Raw genomic sequence first — 13761 nt, forward strand, 5'->3', positions numbered from 1 at the left:
GTTATTGAAGACTGGCATTAAATACTGAGTCAACACACAGAGGATCAACTTAGGCTGGACCCAAAGCCAAAACAGTATACATCTACATAGAAGTCTTAAGTAACAATACCTAGTCAGAATTTAAAATGCTTCAGTGACACAAGGAAGCAGATGAAAGAGTAAGTCTACAGGTTTCCTTAAATATCACAACAAATATATTTCAAACTTCAATAATGAATCAAACTGAAACAATATTGACCAGAGATAAACTGAATGGGGCAATAAAGTCAGATATATAGATGGACTGGTTCCAGAAAAAGGGCTGGAGCAGGAAGCAATCAATAATAGAATATTAAATAAAATTAAACTGGGACTGTCATCTGACAAATAACTTATACAACATGAAGCACTTAGCACTTGAGTCAATATTAGAAAGATAAGATACATAGGAAGTTTTCAAAACAATAGGAATCCACATATCAGAAACCTTGACTATGAGCACTAAGGGATCAATCAACTGACTGATTAAAAAGGAACACAAATCATTGAAAAAGTAATAATAAAATGGGGTTCCCAGATGGTTAAATGGAAAGATATAATTAAGACTCAATAAAGAATTGTACACCAAAAACATCACTTAAAAAGAAACAACACTGTTTGTTGGCACATATACAGAATGGACTAGCTTAATGAGAAGACCTGGACTTCATAATCCCAAAGAAAAAAAATCTGTGATGTTTACAAAACCCTAAAGAGGATCCACAACAAACTAATACACCAGAAAACAAAGCTGCGAAAAGGTTGTATTCAGAAACATCGTACAAAACTACCAACGAATTCAGAGTGTAACAAGAACCCAGAAAACAGAGTGGGACTCAGATGGAGAGATAAAATCACATTTGAAGGAGTTCAAGAGATATTGGCAGCATGTCTAAACCTGTAGGAGAAACAGATCTGTTATCATTGTTGCTGTTGTTGTTGTTTCCAGTATGAAAACCAGTTTGATGCAGCTCTCCACACTAGTCTATCCGGTGCAAGTGTTTTCAACTTTGCATAACTACTGCAATCTACAGCCTCTTGAACCTAAAAGAAAGGTGATAGGAAAGCTGTCAATAATTACCAAGCTGTTCCACTGCTGACATCATTTTCCAAAGTTTTGGAGAAGGTGACCTATTCTAGAACAGTATCTAAGCCAAGCAAAATAATATCCTCAGCAAATCACAATTTGGATTTAAGAAGAGTTGTTCTATTGAGAATACCATTTACATGTTCACTCATCAAATCATACAAGAATTAAACAATAGAATAATGCTAGTTAGTGTTTTCTGTGTCCTGTCTAAGGCATCTGACTGCATGAGTCACAGTATTCTCCTAGATAAACTGTAGTTTCATTGAATTGATGGATAATGTTGTATCTAACTAAAAGAATGCAGAAAGTTATACTTAGTAATTCAATCAATGTAATCAAGGGAGAAATCACATATGCAGTTCTCCAAGGCTCAATCTTAGGTCCACCATTGTTCTTCATATATGTGAATGATCTTCCATCTAATATAAAACAAGCAGAGATAGTTCTTTTCGCAGAATACTGTAATCACTCCAATAATAATGTGCATACATGCAGCAACAGAAGAAATGGTAAACAATGTCCTTAACAGAGCCATAGAGTGAACATAGGGAAAGACCAGTAGAGGAAGAAAGCATGAGGATGGAGAAAAAACAAAGGAAACAGGATCCAGGAGTTTTCAAACTTCTGTCTCTGGACGAAGGCTCGATACATTACTCCCAAGAAGAGGGAGTGTGAAGGGGACGTAAGGGAGGCGGGGGGAGGGGGGGGGGGGAGGACTGGCGATGAGGAGGGATGGGGAAGGGGGGTAGGGCAGCCCGGAAAGGAAGGAGAACTGCACTAGCTCAGGGCCCCATGCTTGCCACACACGTATCCACAAAAGAGTTGTGCATCCCCTGGGGGGACTGAAAGTAGAGGAGTATTATAGTTTAGTGTAAAATCCACTCTCCTTCACGAAATGTAACACTTTGGTAGTGGTTGTTCCAGCATTTGTAAGCATCTGAGGTAGTAACGAAGGCAAGCTGAGAGTGTGTCACAGAGTGGCCAGCAGAATGCACTCAACAAGAAGATGCACTGTTGTCAGTGGACTACTTCAGCTCCAGTGAAGAGGATCCTCCGAACACAGAAAGTACTTGCGGGTGAGTTTTGTGTGGGCAACGCATAGTCGGCACAACATAATGGCATCTTTCCAAGAGGCTTGGAATGATGTATGCCATGCTCTCAACTTGTTTTGGGTCGTAGTAGCCTGCCATTCCAATTCCCAGACCCTCAAAACATTGCATCGAAGCTGTAATCGTATGTTGGTGCCCAGCATTTCGATGTCAATCTGATTTTCTGCAGTTGCGTCTTTAGCTAGACAGTCAGGGAATCCTTTTCCTGGAATGCTTATGTGGCTCCATGTCCATGTGGAGGTCACTATCTTTCCAGAGCTGCAGAGGTCAACCAATAGATCCTTGATGTTAGCAACCAAAAGATTTTTGGGATAGAGTAGGGATATGTCTTTTAAGCAGCTCATGGAATTGCTACAGATCAAAGTTTGTCATGGCCAGGAATTTGATGTACCGCAAAGCCTCAGATATGGCAACCAATTCTGTAGTGCATACATTGCTGACACTCGGCAGAGAGTGCTTCTCATGTCCCACTGCACGTGCAATAGCATAACTAATGCTGTCATTGACTTTCAATCCACCCATGTAGATGCATACCAAATTAGAATAGTCACGGAGGATCGAACAAACAGGTGTCGAAGAAGGGTAAGATCAGCATCCTTCTTGAGGCCAAAACAATTTGAACTGTTGGTTATGAAACAGAATGAGTGATATGCGTGAGTAGGCATCTGATAGATTGTGACTGCATAATTTGCCAGAAGCTGCTGTCATCTAAATCGCAGAAGTGGGTCACTGGCTTCCGTCAGGAGGCTGTCAGCGCTCGTACGGAAGGCCCCTGTTGCCAAACGCACACCAGTGTGGTGAACAGGGTCCACCAAGCTCAGTATGGATGGTGCTGCCAACTCATAGGCAATACATCCTTAGCCCACATGGGGTAAAATCAGTGCTTTGTAAAATCTCAGAAGAACTATGCGGTCCACCTCCACAAGGAGTTACTAAGAAAACAGAGAGCATTTAGCTTCTTCGTACATGTTGCTTTCAACCAGAGAACATGTGACAGCCAAGTTAGCTTGTTGTCAAATAAAATACCTAAGAATTAAAAAGTTGCAATGACTTCAAGTAATTGGTCATCAAAATAAATTTCTGAATGCAGGTACACATTCCGGAGTCACCAAAAATGCACAACTCATTATTTTGCATGAGAAAATTGACAACTGAGATTCAGGTCCAGTCATGTACTCTCCAGACAGCCCCTGAAGTTGATGCTCAGTGATGTGCAGTGTTGCAGAGGCACAGTACAGGCAAAAATCATCCACATACAGCAAAGGAGAAACTGTTGGGCCCACAGCATTGGTGATAGCAAATAACATTCCACTCAGAATCGATCCATGAGGGACTCAAGTTCACAATACACATTGGTTACTGAGAGTAGAACCTATCCAGACCTGAAAAAGTCAGAGAGAGAGGAAATTCTGGATAAAAATGAGAAAACTGCCCCTGAAACCCACTCATGAAATGAACATAAGATGTTATGTCACCAGGTGGAATCATATGCTTTCTGTAGGTCAAAGAACATAGCAATCAGATGTTGGTGATGCATGAAAGCATTGTGCACTGCAGATTCCATGTGAACCAACTGATCTGTGGTGGACCGGAAAGTCCAAAAGTCACTATGGAATTGTGACATATGTCCTCGAGCTTCAAGGTACCAACGTAGATAGCGGCTAACCATTCATTCAAATAGCTCACACATCCCATTCATCAGAATGATTAGCCGGTAGTTAGTTAAAATATGTGGGTCCTTTCCCAGTTTCAGAACGGGGATACCTTCCCATCATTGAGAGGGAAATTATCCTTCCTGTCATATAGAATTAAAAAGCCTAAGGATATTTTTCATGATGTCGGCACGAAGATGTTTGAGCATTTGGGTGTGGACTTTATCAGGTCCAGGGGTCGTATCTCAACACTTGGCCAAAACACTGTAGGGCTCCCATGTTCGCTTAAAGGGACACTATTGTAACTGCGACCGTTCCGGTCGTGGGGTTGCCGAGAACGAAAGCACGGCGGGACCAAATGGGAGCGGCCCGTCAACAAACAAAACGAACGGGGAAGGACAGACACAAGCAACGACGGACGACCGAGCAAGACCTAACAAACAACAACATGCAAATAACAATGGGGTCACAAGCGAAAACTGACGAATCCACAACGTCCACTCGTACACGGAAACCAAGTAAACACACTGTCTGTAGGCGAGATGTCGATAGACTAACGCAAATATCAGACTGCCTGCGGAGTGAGAGGCAGGCACTTAAATACCTGATATAGTATGTTGCTATTGGCCACTGGGATCACGTGCTCAATTGTGGCACCCTCACATTATACGCGGGCCAGGGGCAATGGCTACTGTGCCAGGAGGTCTTTGCCTCGGCAGGGTGGCGCCCATGCGGAGAACCTCCAATCAAAGTGAGTGGCGTTGGGGAAATGAGCCATGATGAAATGGATCAATCTTATTGATGTTTCCTGCAAATGGTATACTTCATATACAACCAGAATATCTTTGCCCCCTCCCCGCAGTGTCGGGAGCTAGAATAGACCTGCGGCTATAATTTGCATGTCGTAAGAGGCGAGTGATAGGAGTCTTTCTATTTGGTCATGTTTTTATCTCGGTATTTTGATTATTCCTTCTACCTCTGAAGGTTTTCGCTCTTTTTGAATGCTTTTTCGCCCACATTTTTTGGATTTTTAAATTCTGGTTCCCTTTTTGGGTTTGACTTCCACATTCCAATTTGTACAGAAATTGAGGAAGGGCACCTTACTGTGGTGCAATAACTGTCCACTGCTGTCTCAACAGCCAGGAAAAGAGATTTAGTGGAGAGGTTTACAATCCTATTGCATTTCTGTCTTTAACTGTGCCTCAAGATGATGAGAGCCAGGTGAGGAGAAATGGAAGTGGACAATTTGCCGAGTTCTTGGTTTGCTCCTGAACTGATGGTAGATCTTTTGCTAAAACGAAGCCACTGTTTTCCAATTAAAACATTGAAGATCAGTTTTGGGGAGGTTGTTGCAATAAAGAAAATGAAAAATGGAGCTTTTCTGATCAAATATTGTGTGCCAACCAGTAAAGGAGACATCAGACCTGTGTCAAGAAAGGAGATATACCAGTCACCATTTCTGCTCATATCAAGCTCAGTAGAATTCAAGGTGTTATCTTCCATTGGGATCTAGCACTACTAACTGATGGAGAGCTGCATACTAATCTGGCACAGTGTGGAGTCCATTTTGTTCTGCGCTTCCAGAGGGGACCAAATGATAATAGAGTGGACACTGGAGCTTTTATGCTAACCTTCAAAGGCAACATTTTGTCTGAGAAGGCTAAAGTCAGGTTTATAGGTGTGATGTCATGCCCTATTTGTCTTCTCTGATGTTTTAGGTGCCGAAGGTTGGGACACATGTCCTCCTGTTGTTCTAAATGGGCTGTCTGTAGGGCACGTATATGGATGTCACGAGAGGGCAACCCTTGTGGACCAACCACCTCAGTGTTTCAACTGTCCAAAACCACACCCTCCTGGTTCACCACAGTGTTCAGTGTTCAAGAGGGAGAAGAAAGTGCAAGAGTATAAAACGCTTGACTGCCTGTCTATCAAAATGCAAAGAAAAAGTTTGAAAGACTTCATCTCACCAATATGTACTCAAAGTTTGCAAATGTTGTGTCACAGTCCATACTTCCTGCGATGACAGTTCTCTCACGGCACCTCTTGGCCCTGGTCATATTCCAGGGCCTGCTCTACAGTTGGGGAAGGGAATGTCAGCTCTCTCAACCTACTCCTATATTACTGGTGGTTCCCCCACTGTTGGTGTGGTCAGAGATGCCTAGTTGTCCTATGGCGTCATCAGGGACAAGGACACCTGTCAAGGTGCCCCCCTCTCAAGACAAGGAACAGCAGCCACAGGTTGTTGGGTGCAGAAAAGTACAGGCCTCTTTGCTCCTGGAATATAAAATGGGGAAACCTTCACAGAAATCAAAGTCTCACCAAAGAAGGATATGCAGATAGATAAACTGCTTCCTGAGGCTTTGGATTTTATGATTCTCGTCCCTACAGAGGTTGAGCCTATGCACACTGACGGATCACACAATCAGATAGACTATAACCTGGTAGCAAAGTAATCACACCCATCCTTTCTATTCGTCACTTTCCCAGACCTGACTCCAGTGCTCCTTCAATGGAACTGTAATTGCTGCTATCGCCATCTGACCAAACTCCATCATTTAATGGCTAATTGCTCTGTAATTGGCATAGCACTTCCTTGCTCTTGAAAACTAAAAACCTTACTAATCGCAGAAATATTGAGAGAGCGTCTGATAAGATCTGTACCCTCATACGCTATGATACTTCCAGTGAGTAGGTGCCCCATACCACTGCAGTAGAGGCTGTGGCCATTGGTGTGTCTCCTTTCAGAATTGGACATCTGCCTACTCAACACTGGAACTTAAACACACTTCAGTGTGGTTCACAGTTTGCAGCCCATGTATTTTACCCCTGATTCAATGGTGCATCCATGGTGATCTTTGTAACAGTGATCATTTTCCTATTGTTCTCTCCCTCTCCACCCACAGACATCTGGAACATGTTCCATGTCGGTTGCTTCAGAAAACTGACTGGCAGGCTTTCTCCTCTACAGCCACTTTTGCAGCCAGTCATACGACAGATACTGACAAAGTGGTGCAAAATACCATCAACACTATTATTCATGCTGCAACAGCAATGAAACCCTACTCCTCCAACTCTTCCTGGTGGCTGCTTGTGCCATCGTAGTCTGAAGATATAGCCACAGTTATCGGGGAATACTGCAGGGCACTTCAACGGCACAAGCACCATCACAGTATGGATAATTTAATAGCATTCAAGAGACTCTAGACGAAAGTGCAGTTTTTAGTAAAGAAAAGGAAGCAGGAGTGTTAGGAGTAATATGTATCATCCACGCAATCCCACACCCCATCATACCAGGTAAGGACTAAACTCTGCCATGTTTGCAGCCATTCCATTACTCATGGCAGTTTGTGGCACCCTTGTCAGTGGTAACATCTGCACTCTTCCTCTTATACTGCCCAATGTTTGCAGCACACTTCACTGAAGTGTCTGCTTACAGTAATTACCGTCCTCATTTCCTGGCCTCGAAACACCTTATTGAGCACTGCCTGCTGGCCTTCCTTGCACACGGCTCTCTATCATACAGTGTCTCTGGTATCGAGCGTCCTGGGTTTCGAATCCGCACCAGACAGCATGGACCTTGATTACCACTAGAGGTCTCTCCAGCCGTTGCGCCGAACTTAAAAAGTGTAAAAAAAGTGAAAAGAGCAAAAACCTTCAGAAGTAGAAAGAATAGTCAAAATACCAAGGTAAAAACATGACCAAACAAAAACACTCCTATTAGTCACCTCTTATGATATGCACAGATTAACCACACGTCTATTCTAGACCCCAATACCGCAGGGGGCAAAGATATCCTGGTTGTATATTAAGTATACCAGTGGCAGGACACAACCAATTCCTTCACTGCACAATAGGAATGGTAATGTTACCAGTGACAGTGCCAATAAAGAGAAGTTAATAAACATGGTTTTCCACAACATAACTTAGAAGTAGATATCCTTGGTGTGCTGTAGCCTCTTAAATCACTTAATAAAGGCAAGTCTTCTGGTCCAGATTGTATACCAATCAGCTCCTTTCAGAGTATGCTGATATAGTAGCTCGTACTTAGCACCCATACACAACTGCTCACTCAATGAAAGAGTCAAGCCTAAAGACAGGAAAGTTGCACAGGTCACACAAATACTCAAGCAAGAAAATAGGAGTAATCTGCTGAATTACACACCCATATCACTGACGTCTATTTGCATGATTTTGGAGCATATATTGTGTTCAAACATTATGAATAACCTCATACAAAATATCCTACTGACAAGCAATCAGCATGGATTCAGAAAATATTGTTCTTGTGAAACACCCTGAGTAATGAGTACTATCAATAGGGATTCTCAAATTGAGTCTCTGCTTCTAAATTTCCAGAAAGCTTTTTGGTACTGCTCCTCACAAGCAACTTTCAATCAAATTGGTTGCCTGTGGAAAACTGTCTCAGTTGTGTGACTGGATTCATGATCTCGAATTTCCCAAGGAAGTTTTATAGGCCCTCTGCTCTTCCTAATCCATGTAAATGACTTAGGAGACAATCTGTGCAGTCCTCTTAGATTGTTTGCAGTTCATAATGAGAGGGATCCTCCATAGTATCCAGTCACTGAAGAGAAACTTTTAAAGAAACAGAGATTACTGTGTAATAGGTAAAACAAAATGTAGGGCTATAGATGGAGAGATGTTGAATGAAACGCATTCATCAGTCAAGAAAGCAATGCTCACTGCCTTCAATAACTATTGTAGCAGAATTGGGTGCTTCTGTAATGCCATAACATGTTTCATTGAAGTTTTTTCATGATCAGATGTCTCACAGGCACCAGACAATGAAGAATCCAGTTTCCATAAACAAAATGGGAAATTGCATACTGAAGTGTTGATGTAAATGGAAAAAAGAGAGAATGACATGTTAGAGTCTTCACTGAGGGCAATGTTGCAAAAAATCTCTGCCACTGTCTGTTTAATGAATTGATGTGTTATTTTGACACAAATCTGCTTCTGTGACACACAAATTAAACACTGCAGCATGAATATTTTACTGTGTAGCAGAGTGTGTGCTGTTTAGAAACTTGTGGTAGATTAAAATTGTATGCCAGGCCAGGACTCAACCCTAGAATCTCGTCAGTCACTGCTTTTAGTACTCCAAGGTACAAAGGAGACCTTCTGTGGCACTTGGAAAATAGGAAGCTAAGAAGAATGGTCACAGTTCATGCATGAGTAGCCCAGACAGTAAAAGGATTCCCAAATGAAATTACACTCTACAGTGAAGTGTGCACTGATATGAAACTTCCTGACACATTAAAACTGTGTGCCAGACCAGGACTCGAACTCAGGACCTTTGCCTTTTACGGACATGTGCTATACCGACTGAGCTAATCAAGCACAACCCGTCCTCACAGCTTCTATTCTGCCAGTACCTCATCCCCTAGCTTCCAAACTTCACAGAAGCTCTCCTGCGAACCTTGCTTACAGAAGTGCTAGTTCTGCAAGGTTCACAGCCTGCCATGGCTGGAAAGATTCCCAGAGGAAAGAAACAAACAAAGGAAGACTAGGATTAACACACTATCAATAGTAATAATATCTAGAAACTGGTGACAAGCTCCAATCGAACATGAATAGGAATGGAAAATGGTAATGTAATTTTCAAAGTATCATCCTAAAATGTGTCTTAACACGATTTAGGGAAATCACAAAAAACCTATATTTGTGTGGCCAAACTGAACCCTGCTTTATTTAGATGTGAGTATAGTGTCGCAACTACTATAAAAGTTGCAAATTTTTGTAAGTGGTATGTGTCATGCACAACATACTAAAAATACTGACTCGTAGGGAGTTAGCAAGGGGGAGGGGGGGGGGGTGTTTAAAGGTAACTTTGTTTTTCTTGAACATCTTGAAAAGCCCTATTCTAACGAAAATGTTTCCCAGTGCAACATTAATCTGCTTTAAAAGTTTTACAAAAAATGTCCTATTCATTTTTTTTCCTAAGACTAATGGTTTCCACATATTGCAGGGGATAGAAAAATTGCAGGTTATTAAAATGAAGCGTTTTAATTATATGAAACTGACAATTTTTGTTAAATGAAGTGATTAGGAACAAATATTACGCGTGTATCACTCACAAGTCTAGTAGAACTGTATTAAGGGATAAATTGTGTTCTGGTGGCGTGACAGGCTGGAGGGGTTAGAAAGCAAACAGGTGAGGGAAGGCAGATTACTAGATTGTGAGCAGATACTTCTCTTCTTTGTAGGTCTGTGAACTGAAGAGTGAACAGGTAATTCCCCACCACCTCTTTACATCACAGAAAGCCACTACAGGGTGTTTCATAAAGTTATACCGACCCTTTTGCAGCTCGCTGGCAAGGTAGGGTGCAGACATGGCTGAGTGATGAAGTCCCATACTCCTTGACAGAGCATAGGGGACGACGCAGGAGACCTTCACTAGTGTACTAGGCAAGGTCCTAGCGGAGGTGGTTTGCCATTGCCTTCCTCTGAGCGTAATGGGGATGAATGATGAATAATGGTGATGATGATGATGATGATGATGAAGACAACATTTCGAGGCAGGTGACAATCCCTGACCCCACCGGGAATCGAACCCAGGACCCCCGGCTTGGGAAGTGAGAACGCTACTGTGAGACCACAAGCTGCAGACCATGGGATGTTTATTTTCTACAAAATGCATTAACACTAACAAAAGAGAAACTACACGTGAATGGATTCTAAATAAATCTAAGCACTGTGTTCTACACTGCTAGATGGGAAATTGATTCTTAATGATCCTGTACATTTACCAGGAAAGATGACTTTCCCCACCATGAGTGCTACTCTCTTTTCAGTTTACAAGCAAACTGTATATCCTCAGTGAGCTTCTGTTTGTATGGTGAAGTTACTTTCAGTTTATTAAGTGAGTACTTATTTGCAACTGTTAAATGAACTACGTGTGAAGATGTCAGTAACCTGCATAGTGTTGGTGGAAAAGGAATCGGATTGGTAAATGTTGCATCTTGTTACTGTCTGTTGTTGACAGCATACTGTAAAGCAATGTAAATGTGCTGTAGTCAATTGGTGCACCTCCGCAGTATATCTTGCAGGGTTGGTATCAGTATGTGTGATAGAATAGGACTGCTTACATTCAAATGTAGAACAGTAATCTGCTGTATGGAACTTCATAACACTGACCCAGTTTGTGCCTCTGGGCCTCTTCAGATGTTGGGAAAGCTGAGTCTCAGATGCTGCATTTGCTACCACTCACACTGTGAAGAGCATTCCAGCACTGATAGCAGAGACAATGAAATAGGGGTTGAAATGAAATGATCGTATGGTTGCATACATATTGACATGTTACACTTGGGCAGGTTCTTCAGTGTCGTAGACAGTAGGCAGCTCTAGCCTGCAATTAAATTGAAAATAGCTTCACTATATAAACCTGAGCTTAGTGACATTGTTTTGCACACTCACATGAGAGAACTGAACAGGAAATGCTGAGGGATGTGTAGTCCATCTGTAAACTGAAAAGCAAGTAGTGCTCCTAGTGGGGAGGAGTAGTTTTTCCTAGAAGAATTCTATGGCTGCCATACACGATGGCTAAGAATAAGTTCACCCTCTAGCAATGTAGAACAATGTGAACAGATTTACATAGATTCTCTCCTTCTGTCCTGCTTGTGTTAGTATTACGGGTAATTCCTACCTGTATTATATGTAGCATTAACGCATTTTGTGAAAAATTAGCATTCCCAGGCATGTCTGCACACTGCATCACCAGTAATTCATAAGGCGAGCTGCAGCAGTATCAGTATAACTTTGTGAAACACTCTGTAGTTGCCTTTTGTGATGTAGTGTGGTAGAGAGAATTGGGAATTGCCTGGTCACATTTCAGTTCGCAGACCTACAAAGGAGGGAAATGCATGGCAATAATCCAGTGACCTTCCTTCCTTCACACTTCAACTCTCCACCTCCACCCCTTTCCACTTTGTTGTACCACAGGAACACAGTTTTAATACAGTTATACCCCACTTAGATGTGTTACACACTATTTATATTTGTACTTAAGTCGCTTCATTTAACAATAAACATCAACTGTACAGCATTAAAACCATTATTGCTGATAATCTGTGATTTTTCCACTCCTCACATCATGGTAACTATTAGTCCTGAATAAAAAATGAATGCAACATGTGTTGTGTGAAATTTCAGTACTTTAATGTTGTACTGGGAAATATTTCTGCAAGAAAAACATTAGTGTGTGACCTACAAATGCCACGCCCCTCCCTATGTTGTTCATTATCCTCTCTATTACGACTGTACAAGGATTTGAGACTACACAAAATTTTTCCCTTTTTCCCTTCTTTGACTGGACTTCACGGCACAAGAATTAATTCATATTTGATTTAATACAATGGTTTGCCGAGATCTCAACAGAAGTAGAAACCTAGTTTCAATTATAATTCATTTGGGAAAGAATTTTGCATACTCAGAAGCTTTCATGCTCCACTATTACTTCAGTATTATATGTAAGTCAACGTGCTGGGATGAAAGAAGATACTTTCGTCCATCTTACCAGTAGCAAAACAGTTAATACAGAAAATCACAGTTTCTAAATATAGTTTAACTTGAAACATATTGCACTAGGATTGTTCTGCATATGAAGATTTGCCAGACGTAGTGATGGCAAACGACTTTTTAACATTTTAAGTGTGATGTCTCCTAACTTCCCACTTGGTACAAACACCTTACACATCATGTGGGCACATGACATCAAAATATTGTGTATTATTATGTCTTAAGAGAGAGAATTTGGTGACTGGTATTACATGGTCTCTGATAGGTTAGTTTTGTCATCATAATATGATTGATTTCCTTCGTACAACTGGAAAGCGAACGTTATAAATTATGGGTTAGGATATAAGGGAATTTAATGCCCACAGCTGTTGGGTGAAGGAAACCTCAATAAACTGGTACGAGACACGAACTACATGGAATAAGTTTCTCAACGGCATTAGGGAGATACGTATTCATGGACAAAGTACATTGAAAACAAGATCGACCTTACACCTGTTTTGGGTGTGGCAATAAACGATCAGAGTTGCTCAGATAACAGTTTTTATGATAGAACCGTACCTTATTCAATTAACCTATATACCAATACATCAATCTGTAATGTACATTAACACATGAATTTCTATAGCGGCACTTGTTGTTAGTGACAAGACTACGTATGGAAATAAATTGGGACATTAACGCAGGTCGAGTAATGAAATACCCACTTGTTCCTAAAGCCAGCTGTTCCATACCCAACAGTTTTTGTATTCTTTCTCGGATGCTTCTGCGCTCCAATCTTTGCTGCTTCACGAAATAGGTTCGTTTTAAATTCTCCCGACATTTCCTTACTTACAAATACACACTCACACAACACAAAACTTCACAGTACCACTTCCAAATAACCCGGTTTGCTCACGCAACTGTTTGCATGCGTACCACACCTCTGACGTCACTGGAGTTGACAGTTATAGTAAACAACTGTTGGCTGTGCCGCGTGGTTCAGCCAGGTGCCGATCTTTTTCTTCTGGTGTACCGGAAGATAATGAAATATTTGCTAGTTTTTAAGTAGTATGAAGCAGATCTGATTTCGTACAAACATATGGAATTATCGGCTGATAACACACAATATATAATGAAATACAAGCTGTTGCGACAATTTGTGACAATATCCCTTTTCCTTTTCTACGAGGGCAGTTCAATAAGTATTGCAACACATTTTTTTCTCGGCCAATTTTGGTTGAATAAAACCGGAAATTTCTTGTGGAATATTTTCAAACATTCCCGCGTCGTCTCGTATAGTTTCATTGACTTCCGACAGGTGGCAGCGCTGTACGGAGCTGTTAAAATGGCGTCTGTAACGGATGTGCGTTGCAAACAA

At 41.5% G+C, this 13761-nt stretch overlaps 1 protein-coding gene across 1 annotated transcript in view; it reads right to left on the reverse strand.

The window, feature by feature from the left end:
• Window positions 1–13344, reverse strand: part of LOC126175753 (phosphoacetylglucosamine mutase) — a 135136-nt gene extending 121792 nt beyond the window's left edge. The window contains exon 1 of the mRNA XM_049922718.1: window positions 13109–13344. Within this exon, the coding sequence (XP_049778675.1) occupies window positions 13109–13224 (116 nt within the window). The 5' untranslated portion in view covers window positions 13225–13344. The remainder of the gene's footprint in view (window positions 1–13108) is intronic.
• Window positions 13345–13761: the final 417 nt, after the last annotated feature.

The sequence above is a fragment of the Schistocerca cancellata genome, chromosome 3, assembly GCF_023864275.1.
Source record: "Schistocerca cancellata isolate TAMUIC-IGC-003103 chromosome 3, iqSchCanc2.1, whole genome shotgun sequence".
Taxonomy (NCBI): domain Eukaryota; kingdom Metazoa; phylum Arthropoda; class Insecta; order Orthoptera; family Acrididae; genus Schistocerca; species Schistocerca cancellata.